The sequence below is a fragment of the Dendrobates tinctorius genome, unplaced genomic scaffold, assembly GCF_039654945.1.
Source record: "Dendrobates tinctorius isolate UK_male_01 unplaced genomic scaffold, ASM3965494v1 ptg000020l, whole genome shotgun sequence".
NCBI lineage: Eukaryota > Metazoa > Chordata > Amphibia > Anura > Dendrobatidae > Dendrobates > Dendrobates tinctorius.
This window is the reverse complement of record NW_027361688.1, coordinates 30,944,014-30,970,423: the sequence shown is the minus strand read 5'-3', so window position 1 is coordinate 30,970,423 and position 26,410 is coordinate 30,944,014. Positions and strand designations below refer to the sequence as shown.

The following is a 26,410-nucleotide window of genomic DNA, read 5'->3' as shown; positions in this document are numbered from 1 at the left end:
ATTATGAAAAGGGCATTAGTTCTCCTGATCACCCACCACTCAGTATCCACTCATCATTTACATGACCAAATCAACCAATTGCTGGCCTTGGCTGTCATGTGCCATACGAGTAATGAGGCTTGATAATACAGGATGGGCCATTTACATGGATACACCTGGGTGGGCCGACTTCAAAATGGCCGCCATGTTCCCCCTCCCATATACTAATGTGCCACAAACAGGAAGTTGATATCTCCAGCCATTCCCATTTAATTTAGGTGTATCCTTATAAATGGCCCACCCTGTACAACACACATCGGCGTTTATGGGACAGGGAGCGTGGTGGCCAAGTGCCCTGATGATAATAAAAGCAATCCTGTGTTGTTTGTCCAGACATATATAAAACCTTTTTTTGACTTTTGTTTTTAATCCTCAGGTGTCTTGGCAATCCTCATTCCTCGCCTGGACATGGTCATCTCCCTGGTTGGATCTGTCAGCAGCAGTGCACTGGCTCTAATCATTCCTCCTCTTTTGGAAATAACCACATACTACTCAGAAGGTCTCAGCCGTTGGGCCATAGCCAAAGACGCCATCATCAGTCTTGTAGGCTTCCTGGGGTTTATTTTGGGGACATATGTGACCCTATGGGAGCTGATTGCACCTGATTCCAGCGCAAGTCATGTCAACGCCACCCTATTCGCGGTGCAGTGAGGGTGCAGAGCTCCACGCTCCGGGACCTAGAGGTGAAGAATGTCCTGCTAGTAAAATCCATCTTTATATTTATGACATCTTTTGTGACGACGAATATATTTATTTTACCTGATCGCTGCCAAATGTGCTACATTTGTGGTAAAACAACACCAAAAAAGTCTTGTCGCTCAGTGATCGCTGCACTTTGCTTCTTGTGGTTTCACGTTGCAAATACTGCCAATTCTATTCCTTGACACAAAGGGATATTTATTAATACACCTTTTCAACTTTTTTTTTTTTGTTTTCGTTCTCATAGTATTTGCTAATACTACATCTAGGCGTATGTCATTCTGTAGCTTGGCTGCGGTAACTGTAAAGAAGCCTTTCTTATATATTGCGATACAGGTTTATATAAAAAAAAATTGCAGGGAAAATTTCCTCTGGCGTAGGATAAGTTATAGGAGTTCTGAACGTTGGAAATTGCCTAGTTGTTGAAAAGACCCCCTTGCTTAATTCTGATGTCACTCAGCAATCAGCTGTAATCTATAGGGAAACCTTGCAGAAAAGGATTGATTTTTTTTTTTCTGCAGTGCCCCCACAGGGGGAACTGAGTATTGTCCAGTATCCTTTCAAATCAATCAGAACGAGAGATGCTCCTTGTAACCAAGAGATGAGAATCCTGACGTTGAAGTTTCTCCCCTCCAAAGAGAGGGTTTTCTAAAATGCCATTTAAAGGGTTTGTCCCAGAAACTACACTGTTTATAAATGTATGAATGGTGGAGGTCCCATCACTGGGATCCCCATGGTCAGATGAATGGGGTTCCCAAAGTTCCAGGTGATGGGAACCACTTCTGCATTCCTTGTCTATAGGATGGGTGGTCACACATGCTCCCTTCTGTGCCAAACATGTAGTTGACTTTTGGGCTCCCTGTTTTGGTGACTGTGGCAGTCTCTCTCAACAATAATACATTTATCATCCATCCTATGGTTAGGTTAAAAAAAATTTCTTTTTATAGGACACCTTTTAACCATTAATAGGATCCTGACCCATCAATCCCTTGAGCTCTTGAGGGTCTGGTTTCTGAAAACCCCTCGTGATTAGCAACGGAATATTCAGACCGTCATTCATTTCCCTCGCGGCTGCTGTACAGTGTTATGTGGTACCCATCGCATGGTGCCACGTTTACCAGTCATCATTGTGACGAAAAGATGGAGGTTCCCCAGACGAGATCTTCCAATTTTAAGTCTTTATGCTATGAAAGACTATATAGTCAAAGATCGGGGGTAGGACACAGAAAGTGCAATAACAAAAGAGAATAGCTCATGACATTGCCACTAAGGACTTAAATAAAGGGGTCACGAGTCTGAATTTTAATGGAGAGGTGGTCGACTGCTCGCTGTGCCACCCCATTCGAAGTACATGGGAATGACTTGAGAAAGTGGAGTAGTGCACCCATTCCCGATGACCACTCCATTCATACACAGTGCTGGGGTAACTAGGAATCGGTGACTGGTGCTCCTGTTTTAGAGGATAGTGAGGGTCTCAGGGATCATACATTGATCCCCGTTGTGGTCATGCTGGGACGACAGGTACCATCACCAGTCTTGGGCAACCCATTCATTCAAGGGGGTGTCAACATTCTAATAAAGTACACCTAGATCTCTCCCTTTTTAAAAGGGATGTATGAGATTTAAACATTAAAAGAACACTGTTTTCCCCTACTTATGGTCTGGGGCTTAGTTGCAATACCATGCACAGACCATGGACAAGGTTGGCGCTGTTTCTGTTAGAAACCTGCCATTATTGATGAATCTCAACCCCCTTTAACATGTAAAACAATGACTTCTTATCAAAGATAAACCCTGTATATTACTGAGATTGTCCATGGCTGATTGGTGCCAAATGTGGTTAATAGAATTTATTTTTTTTGAGGTTTTTTTTTTTTTGGTGTGTGTTTAATCTATGGTGAACTGGAAATGATACTTGATATTTCTCTAATTTAATTGATTTAAGATGTACAAGATGATAAGATGTCTGCGGCGTTCATGTCACCTAGTTATTGCAGCTGAATCTCATTGATGTGAATGGGGTGTAGCTGCAGTACCAAGCACACACTAAGGACAAGGGTGGCGCCTTTTGTGACTGAAAGATTGATATAATGCTCCAGTTGTCACGCAGACTCCGGAGCCAAAATCTTTTAGTTTTATGTATTTTTAATAGATTTTCGTAGTTAAAAATACAATATTTTTACTTGAATGTAAGTTTGTTTACACCTATGATTTTTGTCCCAAAAATGGGATCACTTTTTCTCTCTTTTTGTCAAGCACAGACTTAAAATTACAACCGTGTGAACATGTCCCAAACATTACAGCAGACTCGCAGTTTGCTCTTGGCATTACAGGCGCTGCCTCGCGTCTCCATCCTCTGTCTATATACTCTACGAAAGTGAATTTCAAAGTTGGGGTCTCTGCCCACTTAAAGGAGATCTATCTACAGAATTTCCAGTGCAAAAAGTGTATATTATTAATTACTCCTCTTAAACCTGATGAGGCTGGTATACTTTCTTTAAAAAAGGATTTTTAGTATAAATTTTACATGGATTTTCAACAAAGCTTCCCTGGCATTAATATCTTCAATTTATGGGTCCAGCTCAATCTAAATGCTCATAATATCAAAGGAATATACCACCATTCTGATATGGTTTTTACAGTAAGTACACCTGCCCTATCAGGCTGTGTTTAATAATATATGTAGTTTATGTGAAATCTCGTGACAGATTCAACTTAAAGGGAACCGGACTGCTGTTAAATGCTGCCCGAATCACGAACTCCCTCTCAGGGACACGCCTTTCTGACCTGTCTCCGGCGGGTTTTAAAGTTTGTTTTCTTCTGAAACGCCACAGCCATTACAGCACACCTGGCTGAAGTCATTCATCAAGTGTCTGATACATGCTGCCCATGGATCGGGCAGCATGTATCAGCTGTGAGGATCCCTTTAAGCTATGAGAAAAGTCTATGTTCTCAGCCCAATTTGTACAAAAATGTTTTTGGTGCTTTTTAGGATGGACTTGAATTTGCTTTGAGTTTTGTGTAATGTCACATGCATGGGGCCTTTGCCAGCTTTGTGCAGCTTTGCATACCCTTTGGCATTCGATATGAAGCCATTTGGTGCCTCAATTTTTCTTTGAGGGAGAGACTAGTACCATAAGGCCGTTTCACACATACAAATACTGACCGTGATATCTGGAAGCCGGCACTTGTCTCTCTACTTAAAGGATCTGTCACTTGGCCAGAACAATTGAGTTACATACCTTGTAAAAATCCCTGCCCTCCCCTGATTCTGTTGCTTTTTTCCATTTTGCTCTGCATCGCTCTGTTGTAGAGATATTAAAATTTGTTTCTTTTAAAGCGTAGCATGTGAAATCTTTGCTCTCATTCCAACTGGGAGTTTCTTCAGAGTCTTCTCTGGGGGTGTGTGCTTTCACTCCTCTCAGATGTGGCCAATTGTAGTTCATAGTGTCTTAGGCTAATTTGTCCGTCTCAATCAGCTGCCCAGTTGTGTTTGACATCATCTGGGAGGTATGAAGGCACACGCCCCCAAGGAAGACCCCCAAATAAAGAAGGCGCCAAGTTGGACTGCAAGCAGAGATTTCACATACTGTGCTTCAGAAGAAGCAAATGTGAATATCTGTGGCATAATCTGGGAAGCTCGGGGATTTTTACTAAGTATATGACTCAGTTTTTTTGAGCAAGTGATCGGACCTCATAAACAGTCATAATAATCATATTTGAGGTTGTTGAGTTTAATTCCGGAGACCTGACTATGGTCCAGATGTCGAGGTCCATTCTCAGACTGAATGTCGGACATGTGAAAGTGTCATGTAATAGCCATAGCTCTATTTTTAATTTTTTTAGGCTGGGACACTGTTTGAGGCCAGCAACCCAAAATCCAACACTATTGGGAAAAAAATAAAATAAATAACTCTCTCTCTCTCTCTATATACACTATCTACACTTCTGTAGTAATGCAGGTCTTCTTCATTTCATGCTGGAGCCCCTTGACTTGTTATTTTGGTCAGTGAAGGATCATCTTAGAATGTAATCTTGCTCTTGGGCATTAGGTACGTATGCATGAGTCTCATCCCCCAAGGAACTACCTTATTCGGTGGGCAATGGACCCAAGGATCATTTGAATTGCTCAAGAACAGAGGAGTTAACAACCTTTGTAAGTCTCCTATGTCCTAGGTAGCCAACCCCTGATCTATAACAGCTGTGAATTACCGTCACTGCATATTCATGAGCTATCTATGCAGGAGTCTCCTCCCCCGAGGAACTGCTTTACTAGTAAAAGCGAGGGGAGTTGACCCAAAGGGTCATAAGCAGCATATAATGAGTTAATAAAGGGATCGTACATGTAGTTCAGCTACTAACAGACTAACTTCCGTAGCTCAAAAGGATTCAGGGGGGCAATGTTGGAATTTGATGGGAAGGATGGACCAAACCAACCTTTTCTTGTGTACTCCAATACGGACATTTCATAGATTTCTCAGACCTAAACTGAGAGCGTTCAGTATTATATATTTGCCAGGATTACATCCTATGACCAATACTTCTTGCATATATTTTTTCGGTGCCCATTCTGTCATTTTACCTTATAGGGATTTTCTATAAGTGACATGGCTCCATGCATTGATATGACCAATTGTGGTACTGCAGGGCGCTCTCCTATGTAGGTCGGTTTCACATGTCCATATAACACCGATCGCAAGAAGAGACCGGTGAGGCCTCCCAACAGTCCGGCGGACGACTTCAATCAGCTGATCGGTGGGAAAGACACCTAAATCTGACCGCCACTTATCTGATTTTTCATTACCTCTTCTCTGTTTTAGTAAATGCTCAGTAAATATTCAGAATTTTGTTATGCCTTTCCTCTGCTATCCCTCCTGTAAAAATAGGAACAAATTGACAACTGGGCGTCAATATTCCTGTTGGGTGCGTCCCTACACAATTAAATTGTCCAATCAGTGCCGACTATGTCAGACCCACCCAGTTGACAAAGCGATGGTAATGCCCAGTGGTCAATTTACTCTACCATTTCCAGGAGGAATAACAGAGGGACAAGTATTACACGTGTGAAATCTGTTTTACAGACTGACTGCTTACTGTTTATATATGTTTTGTACTAGACTTTTGGACTTGTATGCTGTCAGATCGACACCATGTAGTGACAGTCTTTGTAATCCGGATTTCTCTGTATTGACGTTTTACGAAATAAATGATCTGTTGATTCTGGTTTTGCATGCCGCTGTCTTTTACTTTTTCGATCCCCCTTGGAAAGTGTTTTAGAGATGGAGAATATTGATCACCTTTAGCAATGTCACCTCATCTATTGGATCTCAGGCTTGGGCGTATATTGCATTTTCTCGGGATCAGCGCCATTCCAACCCAAATCAAGGCCAAAATTGGAACATCAGAGGTGAGTGCCATGTCTGGGGGGGCACAATAACATATATTACCATTATTTTATTCCTTCATCTCATCATCTGAAATATTGGGGCCAATCAGTAAGTGTTTTGTTTCCTTGTAGTACCAGTTTTCCAACCTTGACAGCCCTAATTCTGGTATCTCTGTGTAAAGTAACGGGAGCCGAGCGGTCTGCTCTGCTCTCTTTGCTGAGAGGTGGTGACCATGCACAAAGAGAATAATTTAAAGGGAATCTGTCACCTGGCACTTGAGAGCCACATAATCTAGAGCCCCTGATTCCAGCAATGTATCATTTACTGGGCTGCTTAAAGCAGTTTTCATAGAAGCACTGTTTTATCAGTTTCAGATCTAGCAGTTCTCTGACTCCTGAGCTCTGTATAACCCCGCCCATACTGCTGATTGGCAGATTTCTGCCCATGCACACAGCGACCAATCAGTGTTGGGGGAGGGGTTATACAAAGCTTATGAATATGGAGGACTACATGGCAGCAGGTTTACTAGTCCTGTAGTGACGGAATCACTTTTTTTAATTGTAATTTTTTAATTGAAATTTTTCAGTTTTTACAGGAAAAGAGAAAATAGCCATTTTAGAATGTTTCATGACAACCAATCTTATACTATAGTAATATCTAAACATTTTCAAGAGTAAAATCTTACAAACACACAGACTCCGATAAAAGGAAAGGGGGAAATGATGTGGATTGTTACGACCTAGTTCTTTCCATGTCATAGAGTTCATATATTTAACATGGCCCTAAAGGAATCCCAAGGAGACCAAGCAAGGTTAAATCTCTCTGCAGTATTGTCATTAAGGGCTGCCCAGTATTCAAAGTTCCTGACATCCTTAATGCGAAAATATAGATCTAGTTGGGAAGTAGGAGAGGTTTTCTTCCAATGGTAGGCAATCAAACAGCGTGCTCCTATTAACATATGTAAAAGCAGTCTAATGGATCTCCTGTATATGGATTCAGGGAAAATATTTAATAGAAAGAGCTGAGAATTGAATGGGAGATCCACTCCAGAAACTTGCTTAATGAGGAGTTGGAGTATCACCCAGAACTGTTTAATCAGTGGACAGTCCCAAAAAATGTGAAAAATAGTCTAGACAGGACGCAATTTCTGGTATGCATCATTGGACCCAAGAGGTCTATTGATGGGGGTTTTGTAAGCTCCATTCCAGATCAGGGATTTGGGGTGAGCTGGGGCAGGTTTAGGAGACCATGATGGGATCATGCGGAGGTGCGATGCCAAATAATAATGAACAAAGTTAGGTGCGCTAGACCTCCCATGTTTTTATCAGTCAACATTACTGATTTTGGAATTCTATGACGTCTTCCTGCCCATATGATTTTCAAAGTGACTTAGATCTCTGAGCGGGACCGATTTGGGTAAAGCCTCAGAAACATATAACATTTTTGGGAGGATAGTCATTTCTTTTTTTTTTTTTGCTGAAATGCGTCTCAATAGCAAGATTTATGTATATAATGGAGGGAAATTGGTCTTGTATAAAGTGGAGTACGAGGTTGTGAGATTAATTCCTAGGTATTTGAGAGAGGCGGTGCGCCAGTGGTATTTATAGTTACTCTGGAGGTGATCTAAATGGGGACCACTTATGTTAAGAACCATGACAATTGGCCAAATTTTAAAAGCAATGAATGAAGGCTGGAGAGCGATGTATGAGGCTTCGTGAGTGTTAGGAGTAGGTCATCGGCAAAAAAAGGATAATTTCAATTATTTGCCTTTTAAACTGGTGCTCTAATAGCAGCAGCCAAAGGCTCAATGCAAAGGACGAAAAGTGGGGGGGGAGCGGGCAACCCTGTCTGGTGCCGCTTGGAATCACTGTTTTAACAGCAGGAGGTTATAATTACAGTGAGCAGTCCAGTAAGTGACACATCACTGGAATCAGGGTCTATATCTCTACATCATGCTGCTCTCAGATAAGCTAGCAAAAGCCTGACCAATTCCTTTGAAGAATTTATCCCATAAGCATGCAAGATAGGAGATAAATGTCTGATTTACATGGAGTCCAATCACTGGGAAACTCTACAGATTACAAGAACAGTGGACCTAAAGTCCTCTGAGTAATTGCAGTCTAGTGAGCATGTGCAGCCACGGACCCTGTCTGTAGGTGTGGTGGTTGCACATGCTCACTAGCAGCACTCCATTCACACAAGGAGCTGTGGGCCCCATGTTCTAAGGAACAGTGGGGGTCTTGACAGCTGAAGACCCACAGATCATATATTTATTGTGGAATAACTTGCCTACCCCTATAAGAAAAAAAAAATGCGATCTATTTTTTTTTTTTTTTTTGGCCCAAAAACCCGAGGACTAGAGTGGCGCTGATTTAAAAAAAAAAAGCATATGCTTTTTGTCCCATTTTTATTTTCTCGCTGAAGCTGTGTGTCGGTGATCGTCCTGACCAGTCTGTTATTCCATAGTGAGTAGATCACATCCTAACTGAGCTCCGGCCTAAACTACACTCACTGGCCACTTTATTAGGTACACCATGCTAGTAACGGGTTGGACCCCCTTTTGCCTTCAGAACTGCCTCAGTTCTTCGTGGCAGAGATTCAACAAGGTGCTGGAAGCATTCCTCAGAGATTTTGGACCATATTGACATGATGGCATCACACAGTTGGCGCAGATTTGTCGGCTGCACATCCCTGATGCGAATCTCCCGTTCCACCACATCCCAAAGATGCTCTATTGGATTGAGATCTGGTGACTGAGGAGGCCATTTGAGTACAGTGAACTCATTGTCATGTTCAAGAAACCAATCTGAGATGATTTGAGCTTTATGACATGGCGCATTATCCTGCTGAAAGTAGCCATTAGATGTTGGGTACATTGTGGTCATAAAGGGATGGACATGGTCAGCAACAATACTCAGGTAGGCTGTGGCGTTGCAACGATGCTCAATTGGTACCAAGGGGCCCAAAGAGTGCCAAGAAAAAATTCCCCACACCATGACACCACCACCACCAGCCTGAACCGTTGATACAAGGCTGGATGGATCCATGCTTTCATGTTGTTTACGCCAAATTCTGACCCTACCATCCGAATGTCGCAGCAGAAATCGAGACTCATCAGACCAGGCAACGTTTTTCCAATCTTCTACTGTCCAATTTCGATGAGCTTGTGCAAATTGTAGCCTCAGTTTCCTGTTCTTAGCTGAGAGGAGTGGTACCCAGTGTGGTCTTCTGCTGCTGTAGCCCATCTGCCTCAAAGTTCGACGCACTGTGCGTTCAGAGATGCTCTTCTGCCTACCTTGGTTGTAACGGGTGGCAATTTGAGTCACTGTTGCCTTTCTATCAGCTCGAACCAGTATGCCCATTCTCCTCTGACCTCTGGCATCAACATGGCATTTCCGGCCACAGAACTGCCGCTCACTGGATTTTTTTTCTTTTTCGGACCATTCTCTGTAAACCCTAGAGATGGTTGTGCGTGAAAATCCCAGTAGATCAGCAGTTTCTGAAATACTCAGACCAGCCCTTCTGGCACCAACAATCATGCCACGTTCAAAGGCACTCAAATCACCTTTCTTCCCCATACTGATGCTCGGTTTGAACTGCAGGAGATTGTCTTGACCATGTCTACATGCCTAAATGCACTGAGTTGCCGCCATGTGATTGGCTGATTAGAAATTAAGTCTTAACACACAGTTGGACAGGTGTACCTAATAAAGTGGCCAGTGAGTGTATATTCTAGTTACCGTCCACAATTAAATGAGTAATTGCAGTTGTTATGGACACTGCCAAACAGTGATTGATTTCTTATCCCTAAGTGACCTGCTACATGCTTGAGTCTGAACGATGTCAATAATTGTGAATGCCTTGAAGGAGGGTTCGCTGTGCTTAGGAGCTTATCCTTCTGTTCTCCACAAATTTTTAATATATGTGTTTGCTGCAAAAAAATAGTGACTCATCCATGTAATATCTACCTGCAGTGGAGTAATTTGAAGATCGTGGACCCCAATGCAAAATCTCCAACAGGATCCCCAACTATTGCAAGACTTTAATATTAATAGTGATGAGCGAGGATGTTATCCGAGCATGCTCGTGTGCTAACCAGGTGTCTTCGGCGCGCTCGAAAAATACGTTCGAGTCCCCGCGGCTGCATTGTCTCTCGGCTGTTCGAGAGTTCAAACACATGCAGGGATTTCCTGTTTGTTAGGTAATCCCTACATGTGTTACAACTGTCGAACAGCCAAGAAACATTGCAGCCGCGGGGACTCGAACGTATTTTTCGAGTACGCTGAAGATACTTCGTTAGCACACTGATAACACCTTATCCCAGCATGTTCGCTCATCACTAGTAATAGTCTTTTCACATGGGTCAAATGGACCACTTGGGCTCCAGGGCCAGGGTGTAATTGGAACCCCTGCACCTATTATAGATATGCTCCCGCCTACCAGTAGTGTAATGTATGTAAAGGCGTGTCGCACCTTCTCCTTTTAGCCTTAGTCTTCTAATCAAAGCTGCTCCTAAGAACCTCATGGGTGGTGGTTTGATAATGGTAAACTCCGCCCTAGAGGTTCCTTGCAAAAAGTGTGGCACTGTTTTGGGAAGAAAGAACCCATGTTGTTTTTCTAAAACTGGTCAACCTCTTTAATTAGATCTTTTTAGATACCAGTACATGTTAATCTAATTTATTTGTTATGGAATATAATAGGAAATCACATGAAATAATACATTTTCAGGCTTGAGCCAACTGGAAAACATTTAGCAAGATTCTCCTATATTCTCTCCGGAAATTCTTATTCAAGGCGCCATAAACCACAGCATTGAGGCAGCTATTGAAATAAGCCATGAAGTAGCTGGCAACAAAGAGCCAACGTGGGATTGACATTGCCATTTGTGGGTACAAGCCCACCAGGAACCCGATGATATTCAGGGGGCCCCAGCATACAGCAAAAAGCACAAAAACTATGAACATGGTGATGAAACTGTGCATGTTGTTCGGCCGTTTCTGGACTTGGACCTGTCTTGGTTGTCTGACCCGATGCCGACTTTGGAAAACTAATATCCAGATCTGGAGATAGCAGAAGCTCACAACACCAGTGGGTAAAAAGAAATGGAAAATCACAGTGAGAATCGTATACAACGGGCTGACTGACTGAGAAAACGTGCAGGAGAAGATTCTTGGGTCGTATTGCAAGGATCCCACGAATAGGTTCGGTAAAATGGCTGCTAAAGCCAATGTCCACACCAGTCCCACGTACAGCATGGTGCTCGTATTGGAGAACAGGCGAGCGTAGCAGCTGGGATGACAGATGAAGAAGTATCGATTGATGGCAATGCCTGTTATATTGAAGACTGAGCTTATCACGCTAAGTCCCATGAACAAACCACTCAGTAGGCAATGCATGTGACCCATGCGCCAGCCACGGTTGAAGATCGCAAGAAGAACCATAGGGAAAGGGTAACATGCCACCAGCAGGTCCGCCACAGCAAGACTGACCACGAAAGCATTCCCTGGAGGAGATAGAAGCAATATGGTTACTGTGTATTCACATATAGTATTAATGCTTATAGTGAACCCTTCTGGAGGTCACACATAATGGTCATTTACGCCGTCCAGACTGTAAAGAAGGAGTGATTGATAAGCCAAAGGGGATCTGACACCACTAATCCAGCTTTGGAATCCATGCTTCTTGGGCACTTATGCCTGCTTACTTGCCTTGGCCACATCCATGCTTCGCATGCGTTGGGAGATGAGACTGTGCTGCGGTACTCTTGTCTCCTGGCACATGCGCGGTGAATGGGTTAAGTACACCTGGACGGTGAGTATTCAAGCAGCAACCCCGCCTCTATGACTAGTCATGTTTATTTTACACTGCTTTTTCGTATAAATTATACAAACGTTCCCATACAAGAGGAGCAGGGTGGTGATGGCAATTTAGTGTGCCAAATCCAGGTGACTGGTTTCTTTCAAAGTCAGCACAGACTGACTTCAAGCAAAGTACCGGCGCTCGATGCATTATGGCGGCCAATTATTATATACACCTTCCCACCTGTTTGTTTTGCCTCTATCTTCTCCTTTCGCTGGCTCTATGAAGCCAGAGCTGTCAATCAAATAAGGGGGTGGTGGGAAGGTGTATTTAAATGCCCTCCATAAGTCACCGAGCGGCGAATTTTAGTACGAACAGTCCTTCTATGCTGACAGTCCCTTTTAAACTTTTCTCTCATCAAATAAATATGTATTAAAGGGACTCTGTCAGCAGGTTTTTGCTATCTACTCTGTGAGCAGCATAACCTAAGGTAAGTGAGTCTGATTCCAGCGATGTGTCACTTATTAAGCAGTGTGCTGTAGCTTCAATACAATCAGTGCTTTATCAGCAGAAGATTATCTCTGCCTGACAACGTCTCACATGCAAGCCCATCAGGCTAATCTGTCTATCCCCCGCCCCCTCCACTGATTGGCAGCTTGCTGACAGTGTACACTGGAAGTTGCCAATCGGTGTGGTGGGCGGGGTTATACACATCTCAGCATTCCGAGCACTACATTTACAACAGAGAAAACAGGGATTCCATCAAAACTGCACCAAGCAGCTGAATAAGTGATACATCGCTGGTATCAGACTTTAATGCTCTGTATTATGCTGCTTTCAGATTAAATAGCAAAACCCTGCTGACAGATTCCTTTTAATAAACCAAAACTCAAAAAACGATCTGTCTGGTTCCTAACGAATTTAATCACTTTTTGGACCTTAAAGGCATTGTCCCACCACTTAATTATTTTATTTTTTCTGAGATGCTTAGACAAGAGTAAATCTTAAAAATAAAAATATTCACCTCCCCAATCCTCCGCTGATCCCTTTCCCTTAGTTTCCAGGTCCCCTGCCGGTCTCTGTCTTCTGCTCCACCTGAGAGGACATGTGATGGTTTACAGCGTCACAGACACCAGCAGGGGACCTTGGAAGAGTCGGAATGGGAGTGTCAGCTGATCAATAAAGTATTACTTTCTTTTATTAGTTTACACCACTCAATTTTTGCTGAAAATAAAAATCAACGTGGCGGACAATCCCTTTTTTAAGATTGAGAAAAATATTTTCCCATTCTGAATCATAAACGTTCCCTCTGTGACCTTCCGGAAACGTGGGAGGCATATTGGAGGGAGAACCTGTGAAGACTCAATACTTGCGCTGCAGACAGACAACTGTGGGAACAGTGGCTGCTGTGTGACAGATGGACTGATCTCTGTGTTGCGATGCCGCTGACTCTTGTATGTGTATAAAAAATAGTTTTAACTGTATAGTATGGATGCTGGGTGGTCTCAGATATGTAAATATACTAATGCCTCTTTAACCCCTTCGCTACCAAGGGTGGTTTGCACGTTCATGACCGGGCCAATTTTTACAATTCTGACCACTGTACATTTATGAGGTCATAACTCTGGAACTCTTCCATGGATCCCGGTGATTCTGACATTGTTTTCTCGTGACATATTGTACTTCATGTTAGTGGTAAAATTTCATTCATATAACTTACGTTTATTTGGGAAAAAAACGGAAATTTGGCTAAAATTTTGAAAATTTCTCAATTTTCCAACTTTTAATTTTTTTGCCCTTAAATCACAGAGATATGGCACACAAAAAACTTGATAAGTAACATTTCCCACATGTTTACTTTACATCAGCACAATTTTGGAACCAAAATTTTTCTTTGTTAGGAAGTTATAAGGGTTAAAAGTTGACCAGCGATTTCTCATTTTTGCAACACCATTTTATTTTTACTGACCACATCACATTTGAAGCCACTTTGAGGGGTCTATATGATAGAAAATACCCAAAAGTGACACCATTCTAAAAACTGCACCCCTCAAGGTGCTCAAAACCACATTCAAGGAGTTTATTAACCCTTCAGGTGCTTCACAAGAATTTTTTGAATATTTGAAAAAAAAAAAATGAACATTTAACTTTTTTTTACAAAAAAAATACTTCAGGTTCAATTGCGTCTATCGTTAAACGGGTTGTCTGGCCATGGGATACAAGTCTGCAATCACTCGTGACTGAAGACTTGTGAATCCTCACATCACCCGAACTGCGCGCTGTGAGGATTCTCCCATACTGACACCTGGAATGGTGGGCGCATGTCGGCAATTATGTGATTTGCATATGTGGTCACATGCTGACTAGTTGGGAGCTGCCTCGCTCAATGCAAGTATACTGTATGAAGTCGGACACGTCTAGTCGGAATGTGGCCAGAAGTATAGAATGTACTGTAATTGCAGTGTGCGTGATAGGAGGATCACAAAGAGTCACTGCAAGCTTGTAGCCTAAGGCCGAACAACCTCTTTTAATACAATTGTATTAAATATTTAACTATTTCCAGCAACTTCACTGAATCCTGCATGTGTCCAACCTCTATCATTCATCTTTGCAGCATATATAATGGTATATAGTTATTTCAACTCACCCTGCTTGTCCCCTTATGCGATTGAGGTCAAGTAACTTTTCAAAGTGGTTTATGATCCATGTAGGCCTGGACACTTGTTTATCTGCTAAATACATTTATTGTGTCCTGCTGTCCTAACTTAGTTTGATTGCTAACGAGTAAGGAGAGAGAAAAAAAAAAGGAAGATCTTAGAACTGGCCTTCTGTAAATTCAGAGCTAGCCTGGGGAAGGCATTTATGCAGGGGGGGGGGGCATTTATGTACATGTAATCGAAGTACATGTATCAAAGTACGCTGGCAGTTATAACATGGCAGTTAGACAGGGCAGGAGACAGGTAAGACGAATAAATAAATCTATTCCCTGTACATTTGGGCTACCGCAAATATTTACCATATGCATTTGTATAATTTATATCCTGGCCGCTGCATTTACACACATCCACCGCTCTGGTATTAACTCTCTACACTCCGTCCATATTGGCCCCTCACTCCTTTCTTCTATGTATAGCACTCATGCTCTTTTCACATTATTAAATTGCACAGATCCAGTCAGTCCCACCATTCAACATCAGAGACGCTCTCACAAATCACTCAACCATCTGCTCACTCTTTCTATCCTCCTTCTCCTTGTCGCAGGAGACATTGCTCCCAACCCTGGTCCCCCATGTTATAGAAAGTCAAACCCCCCAACTGCTACACTCAGAAACCCCTCTAATCTTATTAATATTCCCTGCCTGCCATCTGTCTCTCTTAATTGTGCCCTTTGGAATTCTCGCTCAGTGTGTAACAAACTCTCCTTCATTCATGACTTTTTCCTTTCTAATTCTCTTAACCTTCTGGCTCTTACTGAATCCTGGATCCAGCAGTCAGACACTACCACTGCTGCTGCTCTTTCATATGGTGCACCACACTTCTCTCATACCCCAAGATCAGACAATAGAGCAGGTGGAGGCGTTGGTCTGCTCCTATCACCAAAATGTACCTTTCAAGTTATCCCTCAAGTACCCTTACTTGTCTTCCCTTCTTTTGAGGTCCATGCCGTCAGACTCTACACCCCCTTCTCCATGCGAGTGGCGGTGGTATATCGTCCTCCCGGCCGCTCCCATCAGTTCCTGGATCATTTTGCCACTTGACTTCCACATTTTCTCTCCTGTGACATCCCTACCCTCATCATGGGCGATTTCAACATCCCCATTGCTCTTCCACTCTCCCCGTCTGCTACTCACCTTTTATCTCTAACCTCCTCGTTTGGCCTTTTGCAGCTTACTAATTCTCCAACGCATGAAGACGGAAACTCCCTCGACTTGGTCTTCTCTTGGCTTTGTGCAGTGGAAGATTTTGCAAACTCCCCTCTCCCGCTCTCTGATCACAACCTTCTTTCATTCTCTATCAAGAACTGCCAGGCCGCTCAGGTCACCCCCACTGTCCAGACTTATAGAAACATACAGGCCATTAACACCCAGAAACTTATGAAGAACTTGCAGTCTTCATTGGCCCCTATCTCCTCCTTCTCATGTCCTAATTCTGCACTGAAGCATTACAATGAAACACTTCAAAGTGCCCTGGATGAATTTGCACCTCCTATACATAGAACACCACAACACAGACAGCGACAACCCTGGCAAACCCTGCAAGCACATTTCCTGCAGCGGTGCTCCAGGTGCGCCAAACGTCTGTGGAGAAATTCCAATCTACACGAAGATTTCATCCATTATAAGTTTATGCTTAGAACATACAACACTGCCCTTCACCTCTCCAAACAAACTTATTTCAACACCCTCATCACCTCACTGTCCAATAACCTGAAACGTCTCTTTGACACTTTTCATTCTCTGCTCAACCCAAGAGTACAGGCCCCAACCATGGAGCTCCGAGCTGACGATCTGGCCAATTACTTCAAAGAAAAAATTGACCAGATCCGACAGGAAATTATCTCCCAATCACCTCATACCATGCACTGTCCTCCCTCCCCCACTGCATCTAACTCTCTCTCTGATTTTATACCAGTCACAGAAGAAGAAGTAAGCAGGCTCCTTGCATCTTCTCGCCCAACCACTTGCACCAGTGACCCATATCCGTCACATCTACTCCAGCCTCTTTCCTCTGCTGTCACCCCTCACATAACTAAAATATTTAACCTCTCTCTCTTCTGGTATCTTTCCCTCCTCATTTAAGCATGCCTTCATACATCCACTACTTAAAAAACCATCCCTCGACCAAAACTGTGCCGCTAACTATAGACCTGTCTCTAATCTTCCCTTCATCTCTAAACTCCTGGAACACCTGGTCTACTCCCGTCTTATCCGCTATCTCTTTGATAATGCTCTTCTCGACCCTCTCCAATCCGGTTTCTGCTCTTTACACTCCACTGAAACTGCCCTCACTAAAGTCTCTAATGATCTACTAACAGCTAAATTAAATGGTCATTACTCCATGCTAATTCTCTTGGATCTCTCTGCAGCATTCGACACTGTGGATCCTCAGCTCCTCCTCACTATGCTCCGTTCCATTGGCCTCAAGGACACCGTTCTCTCCTGGTTCTTCTCCTATCTCTCTGACCGCTCCTTTACTGTATCTTTTGCCGGATCCTCCTCCTCTCACCTTCCCCTTACTGTTGGGGTTCCTCAAGGATCGGTTCGAGGCCCCCTCCTCTTCTCCTTGTACACTGCCCCTATTGGTCAAACAATCAGTAGATTTGGTTTCCAGTACCATCTCTATGCTGATGACACCCAATTGTACGTTTCTCCTGACATCACCCCAGCCTTTCTAGAAAACACCAGCGATTGTCTAAAAGCTGTGTCTAATATCATGTCCTCACTATATCTGAAACTGAACCTGTCAAAGACTGAACTCCTTGTGTTTCCTTCCGCTACTAATGTACCTATACCCGACATTGCCATTTCTGTGTGTGGTTCCACTATTACTCCCCAGCAACATGCCCGCTGTCTTGGGGTCATACTTGACTCCGAGCTTTCCTTTGCCCCCCACATCCGATCACTGGCTCTCTCTTGTTATCTGCACCTGAAAATCATTTCTAGAATTCGACGTTTTCTTACTTTTGACTCCGCAAAAACTCTTACTGTTTCTCTTATTCATTCTCGTCTGGACAATTGTAACGCTCTTCTAATCGGTCTCCCTCATACCAAACTCTCCCCTCTCCAATCTGTCTTGGATGCTGCTGCCAGGATCATTTTCCTCACCAATCGTTACACCGATGCCTCTACCTTGTGCCAGTCATTACACTGGCTACCCATCCACTCCAGAATCCAGTACAAACGTATTACCCTCACCCACAAAGCTCTTCATGGCTCAGCACCACCCTACATCTCCTCCCTTGTTTCAGTATACCACCCTACCCGCGCCCTCCATTCTGCTGATGACCTGAGGTTAGCATCCTCAATAATCAGAACCTCCCACTCCCGTCTCCAAGACTATACATGTGCTGCGCCAATTCTTTGGAATGTACTTCCCAGGTCAATACAATTAGTCCCCAATCCCCACAATTTTAAGCGTGTCCTGAAAACTCGTTTATTCAGACTGGCCTACCGCCTCAACACATTAACCTAATCTATCCCTATGTGGCACAGCCAAAAGTTTTTACCATAACCAGGTTCCCCGCATCATGTTCCCACATGCTTTATGCATCCATTAGCCCTCTGCGTCTGTACTGTTACACTCTTAACATTATGACTGGTCCATATAATCAGGGCAACTGTTACCACCCACCTTTCGTGTCTCCCTTTTTTCCTCATAGATTGTAAGCTTGCGAGCAGGGCCCTCATTCCTCTTGGTATCTGTTATGATCTATGTGATTATTGTTATGCTGCAATGTCTATTGTCTGTACAATTCCCCTCTGAAATGTAAAGTGCTGTGGAATATGTCGGCGCTATAAAAATAAAATTTATTATTATTATTAATAATCGTACTGTGCGCGTAGTATATAATGCTATCTGCAGCACATGCCTTGATTACACAGGGTGAATTGCTGCCGAATTTAAAGATAATTTTTAAGCCTGCTCAAAAATTATCACAAAAGACAAACGAGCATTTTTCCTTTTCACCGGGTGATTACCAGCCTGCTTATACTTGCCACTAGTTGTATGAACATTCGCAAGCTGATTATTAGCTCATGTGTTGTGAATTCTCTCTCTGGCTTCCCTCTGGTGATTACTGAAGATAGTGGAGCTGGTCAGATTGAGAGTTCTCTTTCTGGGCTCCCTCTGGTGGTTACTGGAGGTAGTGGAGCTGATCTGATTGACAGAGGTTTGCCACCTGATAATGAGGAAGACGATTGGAGATCTGGGGTTTCTGATTGGGATTTAAGACAGCTGACTCCCTCTATCCCTGCTGGTGATTTTTTTTCCTGTGCCTCCTGAAGTCTGTTGTCTCCTGCTCTTTCCCTGCATGTTCTGCTAAGTGGTTCATTTGCTAGTCTGTTTGCATTTGATCTGGTTTTGTTTATCTCGGCTTTGTGCGGGTCAGCTAGCTCCGGCTGGGGCTGTGCTGAATCACCGCCCATATGTTACTTCATGTGCCAGTTTGTGTTGTCCCCTTTTATATTGGTCTCTTTTTGCTTTGCTTTCAGAATATACCAGAGTGCTGATATAGTGGGGGGCGAAGTCTAGTTTTTGTGACTTCAGTGTTTTTTGCAGCAGACGTGTTGGACTTTTGCAGGGTTTTTTGCGTGATTGCAGACAGTGTCTTTCCTTTCCTGCCCTGTCTAGTCAGTGTGGGCCCCATCGTTTGCTCAGTCTATTTTCCTACCTGCGTTTGTGTTTTCATCTTGTCTCACCGACAATATATGTTTGAGGACTATCTATTCCTTTGGGGTCTGCGCTGGGGCAGTTTAGATTTCCCCTTTCTTGCTTTAGGCTTATTTAGCTCTCCGGCTGTGTTGAGGCATCTAGGATCATCGTAGGCACGCTCCACGGCTACTGCTAGTTGTGTGGACAGGATCAGGGGTCTGCATCCACTTAGTTACCAACCTCTCTGGTTTTCTGTGGCTTAGTCTGGGCCTGCCATCCTCCTCGGTGACCCATTCATAACACTCATGGCTTTAAGGTTTGCCCTCCTTGCAGAAGTAAATAAGTAAGTTCTGGGGAGCCTATTGAGGATGTGCTGAGAGACAGAGGGAGCCTAGGAGAACTAAGTAATCATCTCCGGTCCATAAGAGGCCGTATGAGAGCCAGTAACTGGCAGTGGAGAATGGTTTGCCCTGGAGGCCTATATTGTGGCCTTTGTTGGGGCCCTGTTGGATCAACAGGGGTCTGCGACACAAATGTATGTGTTCTATTTGTGTTCCAAATAGTAAGTAATCTTGCAGCCAGGCAAACGTCTGACTGAACAGGTGGTATGAAGAAGGGATCGGTAGATAAAGTTCTAGTGAGATCGGGGCTAGGAGTTGCAGTGACTCTACTTGTCTCTGTGTACAGAAAGTTATGTTGGTGTCCAGCTCTCGTTTACACGAGTCCAGTTGAGTGGACAATGTGAAGATAACCCGGTCTAGTGATCTGTGTGAAGTTAGCAATGACTTTGTTTGCGTTGGGTTCAGGAAAGTTCAAGTGTTGCAACCACCAAGCGCATCGTGCCTTTTGAAGTGTAACCATTACATTTGTTGTACCACGGTCAAGTGAAAGAGAGAAGTAACCTGGAAGGTCCGCGATCTGTTCCATCAACCACTCGAATAGTGTGACACAACTGTGATTATTTTATTTCAATACTCAAAAGAGACGTTAGACCATTTTCACCTTCAGATAAGAAAACCGGAATAGATTTAGAAGACCCCAGTAATGACACGAATGTTCTGATCTCTGCTTTCCAGTGGAAGTTAGACCTCTTAGTGTAATCTTGAAGTCAAACATTGAACTTGAGCAAATCCCATTCTTTGAAGCTTATCTGTGACAGTAGTGAAATGTGACTGGCTGCGCTCTCTCGGAGACAGCTCCCTTAATGTAATTGGCGTGTAATCGATGACATGGATTTCTGCCGCTAATATGTTGTAATCTGGTGTGTCTTCATGTCACGCTGATTTAGGAAGTCACTTATCATGTGTCTTGGGATGTGTGTTGTGTATAATACTGTGCGGTGAGGCAACATTGAAGACTCCTTGGTCACCATTGTAATTATTGCCTAGTTATTTGCACCTCTACTCTAATTTTGTGCTGTGTCCTCTGATCATTTTTTCCACCTGGCTGAGCAAGAAACCATAGCTGCCCCTATATGACTAGGGTCTCCATTAATTGTGCTGATTCTGGAGCTCCTGCAATCAAAACCCCATTAAGATGTACCGTACTCCAATCTCTGCCATTTATGACAAATCCAATGGATATGCCATAAATGTCTGATAGAGACTGTTCACACCTCTAGACCAACATTATCTAGAGAGCGGGATCACTCATGTGCCGCTTTAGGCTCTCCCGATTTACTATAGGAGTCCTTAAGCATGGTCGATGTGGGTACAGAGGGAAGTGCATCCACAACCACCTCTCCAATAATGATAGCATAAGAAGAGGACCCTGTTCTTAAGATAGTTGCGGGTCCCAGAGTTGAGATGAACATCTACTAGACATTAATGACATCTGGATATCGGAGATGGGACTGCCTCTTTAGTGATCGGTTATCCATGTATAAGTCCTAAAGAACTCCCATAACCTGTAGAGTGTGCAAAATTTATCTAAAGTACAATTCTCTCAACTAGGCTGTGTTCTGGACTTCAGGCTACAACCATCCCTGTGAGTAGTCTCATCCTTTAAAGGGAACTCTACTTTCGACAAACTTTGCATAGATCAATAGTACATGTGAATCTAAAGAAAATTTGTATAATTTCTGATCAGAAAAGTCAGCTTCTTTCTCCACTTATGAGCCACTTTGCACCCTCCCTCTGAAGAAACAACTTACCTTTGTTTTGCTCAAGACAAGATGGAGAAAAAGCACTATGAGATATCAGGTTGCACCTCGTATTATGCTTTATGGAGAGGAGAAGTAGAAGAGCGAGAATACAAGCGGAGGGAGACACAGAAAGATCGTGCTGAGCTTTTTAACAAGTCTTTTATCTCACACCAGAGCTGGATTCACATGTACACAGCCTAGAACTACTGTATAATGTCCTCCATGCGGTTCATCATTCAGTTCTAATGCTAAGGTATGAACAGCAGGAATACCTCTCACTGTGCTGCATTCTGCCTGATTCACGTCCATCCCCCAGCTCAGAGTCAATTGCAATTTAAGAGATAATGACTGCAAAAGGGAAAACTGGTGAAAATGCAGGATATCATAGAATGTTAGAGTTGATGGGGACCTCAAGGGACATTGTGTCCAACCCCCTGCTCAATGCAGGAGTCACTAAACCATCTCAGACAGATGTCTGTCCAGCCTCTGAAAACTTCCATTGAAGGAGAACTCACCAGCTCTCATGGCAGCCTGTTCCACTCATTGATCTCAGTTCTACAATGGCCAGAAATGGTACACACAGAATAAGTGCAGCTTATTCTGAAAAGTTTCTTGAAAGCATGGTTACCCATTAAAAGGTTATTCCCAAAACAAAATCTATTCATCCACTTTCCCTAGGATAAGGGACAACTTGCTGCTCAATGGGAACCCCAGTGATCACAAGATTTGTGCTTTGCAGCTACATCAAGAATGGAACAAAAGTGGCCATGCATCGGTTTTGGCTTCATTCATTGTTGCAATACTCCGCTTTCTCCAACAGTCCCATGGACATTGAATGGAGTGGAGTACAAGTATGCACACTTTTTAAGCGATTCCCTAGTATATAAGAAAAGGAGAACCTTTATTAAACATAGAGGACATTCTTTTCAACACAGATTTTCCATACAGAGAGCAGTGTTGTTCCCGGACATTGACGTCTAGCATTGGCTCATGCATTTTCAGCATTTCTCAGACCCATCACACGTTTCTGCAGCCAAATTGGTTCAGAGGCGAAAACAGTTGAACATTCCAATAATTTTGTGGTGCTGAAAATTAATATGACTCTTAAATTTGCTGATTGGCTCCAGTTTTCAGGATCCAGAGGTTGATATAATACTTAAGATACCTTTCTTACAGGCTGTTTGAAAAATTCTCTTTATTACTGTATTTTGTCCCCTGCATTCGCTCCCTCGCTGTATGAGGGGCCCCCATACTTTGATTCCCCCACAGTCTCACCACACATTTTAAGTAACATAAAAAACATCCTATACTCGCCTAATCCAGAATCCTGACTAGTCCACACCGCAAAGCATACGCAGACCTACGAGCTGTCATCCCACGCACAGGACGTCAAAGTCCCGGTGCGGCACGATGACGTCACCGCGGCGGGAATCTGAAGTCTCTTGCTTAGACCGAGTCTCTTTGCTGTACCATGGAGGTTTTGCATGCTGATATAGTTAACAGTGACAGTAGCTCCGGGGGGCCCTCCGAACGCGGGGCCCAGGGTGACCGTAACCTCTGCCACCCCCGGTAGCTATGCTACTGGATATATCATACATTTTAGATAGGTATGGGTCCTAAATTTGGGGCCAACATCTGCATCAACCCATCTTGTGGCCTACACTGTGGCCATGGGCCATGTGTCACAGATGTTTAGTCCGAGGTCGGTTCCCAGTGGCTTCTCCCCACCCTAATCCCCATATACAATACAATGTACCAATAAGGGAGGAACCAATCAGTCTAGAGCAGGGTTCCCCAACTCCAGTCCTCAAGGCCCACCAACAGATCATGTTTTCAGGATTTCCTTAGTATTGGTCAGGTGATAATTGCTTCACCTGTGCAATACAAAGGGAATCCTGAAAACATGATCTGTTGGTGGGCCTTGAGGACTGGAGTTGGGGAACCCTGGTCTAGAGGAGTTGGAATAGGAGAAGCTTCCGGGACCTGCCTGGTACTAGTCATCTGCCACACACAGTCCCTGGCCAACTTCTCAAAGTATATGTTCTGTGAAATACTGCAGGGTTTGAGTCAGGCTATGTTCACACGTTGCGTTTTTTTCTGCTGCGAAAATCTTGACAAAAATGTGGAGTTCAAAACGCCCGTTTTTGTGGCGTGTGCATGAGATTCCTGAAATTCATAGCCTTTGCTGGTACTTTTAAAACACAGCTTCTTTTCAGCCACCCACAAAATGCTGCTGCAAAAACGTAATATGTGAACACACCTTAAGCATTTTTGCACAGGTTGAGTATTTGCAGCATATTTTTGTGCCGCAATAACGAGTATTGGCAGGAAAAACGCTGCATGTTTTTGTATGCATTTTTGATGGTTTTACATGCGTTTTTTTTTTTTCTATTCTTTTGAATGAGTAAAAAACATTGAAAGAATTGCTGCAGATTTGATAAAAAGGTTTTGATGGTTCAAGTCCACAAAGAAAAGATAACCATCAAATCCCATTCACTTTGCTGGTACTGTAAAATGCTGCATTTTTTTTTCCTGTAGCAAAAATACATGAAAAATTAGCGGCAAAAACATAGCATGTGAACAAGCCCTAAAACGTACATGGATGCAATAAAGAAGCCACTGTCTGATCATGCTGCTCGAAATTCCAGGATGGGACCCTCATTGTCCCCTTTAATACATAATCTCCTGTATACAAGAAAAACTATTGAGAGCAAAATTATGACTTTTGGGATTAGTTTGAGATTGGCTGCAAAAATTTAATTTTCACAAATTATTTTTTTTTAAAGTTCTAAAATGTAAAAGCTGTGTGTAGATGGATGAGTCGGTGCCGGGACTCGTTCTTTCACCTTTCACTCCGTGAAATCCAACCAATCGCAGGAAATGGATGTGATATATGTCTAAATGTAAAAGAAAAATTCACCTGCTTTGCAAAGTTTCTTGTTCCGGAACACAGATATGATGACCAGAAGGTTCCCAAAGATGTCACCACTGATGGTCACAATGAGGATTGTAGTGAGGGTGCTGACCGCCCAGGTGGGATATTCTCCTTCCTCTTCTTCGGGGTCCGCAGGTGAGTGCTCACTGTGGGTAGGGACCACCTGTTCCATCTCCCTGACAGCAGTGCATGCTATGTCTTCCCCCTACATTGTGGATACGGTCAAGACATCTTGTAGCTGGAACGTCCTTCACTTCAACCTATCAGCGCCAGAAATACGACTCATCAGTCTCCTCTCCCCTGCATCACCGTATGGGTGGGATTTATCGTTTTCTCCATTCAGCTTTTCATAATCCATGGGAACGACTCTTCCTCGAGAGTGACAGCTCTGATAGTACAAATGGATGGATTGATTTTCAGCTCGCGTGCTCTATCATTACTACTGTTATTCCTTCATGGAAAGGGCAGTAAACCACTTCAAGACCGTGCATTAAGGCTGTAGGAGCTGGTGCAGATCGTTAGATTGTCATTTTCTTATTGGCGCCCCCGGTGTATAGTGCTTATAGTGTGCACTGGGGTCTTCACTCTCCACTTCTCACCTTTCCTTTGTGTTCTTTGGAATAGAAAAAATAGGTGAATCTTGATTCTCCGTAGGGAGATTGTAAATGAATGTGTATGCACGTTCGGGGGAAAAAAAGTGCAATAAACAGTACAAAGTTAAATTTATGATCAAGGGCCATTTTTGCATCACGTTTTTGTAGTGCACTGTTTTTCTGATATGGCAATTCGCACCAGTTTTTTTTTTTTTTTTTAACATTTTGCAAGATACTGTAAAGTTCCAGACAATGTGGAGAGACTGAAAAACCCTCTGATGGGCGACGGGTCTCTTTAGATGTCGTTAAAAAATGTAATCTGTACAGGTACAAACTAAAAAAACACATCAAACTATTTTACGCTAAGTGTGAACGTCATAACACACAAATGTCTAACGTCAGAACTGATTATGCTTTTGGCTTAAAAAAAATGTAGATAGAGATATATAGATATCACTACTGTATTTGTATCACAAAATTCCCAAAAAGAACTCATCATGGGAAAAAAAAACCTCATACTACTCCATCATATGTAAAAATACACAAAATGCCTTTAAGAATAAGGGGGGGGGGATAAAATTTTCATAATATCTCTTAGGGGGTTGTCCACTACTAGGACGACCCCTTCTTGAACTAAATGTTTGACCCCGATAAAATAAAAAACCTATACTCCCCGCCCATGCCGGTGCCGTTACAGCGGTGTCTGCGCTCGTGGTCCCGAGGCTTTCCTGCGGTGCTGACACGTGACCCCAGAGCCCAATCAGTGCTGACATCACTCTCTCCACCTTCCAACATATTGAACATGAAGAGGAAGTCAGGGATCGGCTGCAGCCAGGACTTCTTCAGGTTCAATCCGTATGAAGACGGGGACAGTGTCGCCAGTGCTGACTGGGCACTGGGTTTGTGTGTCTTTAATGAATGGAATTGTGCTGTTCAGCGCCGCTCATTACTTACATGCGACTGTCAATGGAGCTAATAACAGTTGGTCAATGGGAGTGCCAATGTTGGATCCTCACCACTTTGATAAAGAATAGCAATACCCGTTAGATTCACATCGGCCGAACCGGCCATTTTCAGTGCGATCACTCAACTGTCCAGGTGTTAAATGGATTATCTAGGAGTCGGACTATTTCATTTTTTTTCCTAAGCAGATGTCTGCCATCCAGAGTGGTCACAGATCGCTACTGCAGGTGATTTAGCAGCTTGCGTTGACATGATGTCGACAGGGCAGCGGCTTCTCTTCCGCGCTGCTCTGTCGGTGGGATCTGGCTGCTGATGTCTTGCTGATTGATAGTTGAACTGCTGGCAGGAGCAGTCGGAGACAGTTCTGAGCCGTCTCTTGGTAGAACAGGTAGTTAGTTGCCTCTGTTAGCAACTACCTGCCTGTTAATTTTTAGGCCCCTTGTAAATAAAAAAATATCAATAGACCTAGACAAACCCTTTA

At 43.3% G+C, this 26,410-nt stretch overlaps 2 protein-coding genes across 3 annotated transcripts in view; one reads left to right on the top strand and one right to left on the bottom strand.

Annotated features, from left to right (window-relative positions):
* Nucleotides 1-5,961, top strand: part of LOC141083588 (proton-coupled amino acid transporter 1-like) — a 64,900-nt gene extending 58,939 nt beyond the window's left edge. For both annotated transcript variants that reach the window (XM_073567934.1, XM_073567933.1), the window contains one exon: nucleotides 416-5,961. In XM_073567934.1, the coding sequence (XP_073424035.1) occupies nucleotides 416-690 (275 nt within the window). In that variant the 3' untranslated portion in view covers nucleotides 691-5,961. The remainder of the gene's footprint in view (nucleotides 1-415) is intronic.
* A 4,785-nt stretch (nucleotides 5,962-10,746) lies between these two features.
* Nucleotides 10,747-25,014, bottom strand: LOC141083587 (melatonin receptor type 1A-like). The gene is made up of 2 exons (XM_073567932.1): nucleotides 24,359-25,014; nucleotides 10,747-11,628 (listed from the first exon to the last, which is right to left on the bottom strand). Exons 1-2 carry the CDS (start codon nucleotides 24,543-24,545, stop codon nucleotides 10,850-10,852), a joined length of 966 nt encoding a protein of 321 aa, XP_073424033.1. The 5' UTR covers nucleotides 24,546-25,014; the 3' UTR covers nucleotides 10,747-10,849.
* Between the last annotated feature and the right edge of the window lie 1,396 nt (nucleotides 25,015-26,410).

Bases quoted from the DNA above. Each gene is read 5' to 3' on its own strand.
- LOC141083587 (XM_073567932.1), bottom strand. From the start codon at position 24,545: ATGGAACAGGTGGTCCCTACCCACAGTGAGCACTCACCTGCGGACCCC. The intron at 11,629-24,358 runs GTGAATTTTTCT...TATCTCCTCCAG, and splicing joins CAAGAAACTTTGCAAAGCAG to GGAATGCTTTCGTGGTCAGT.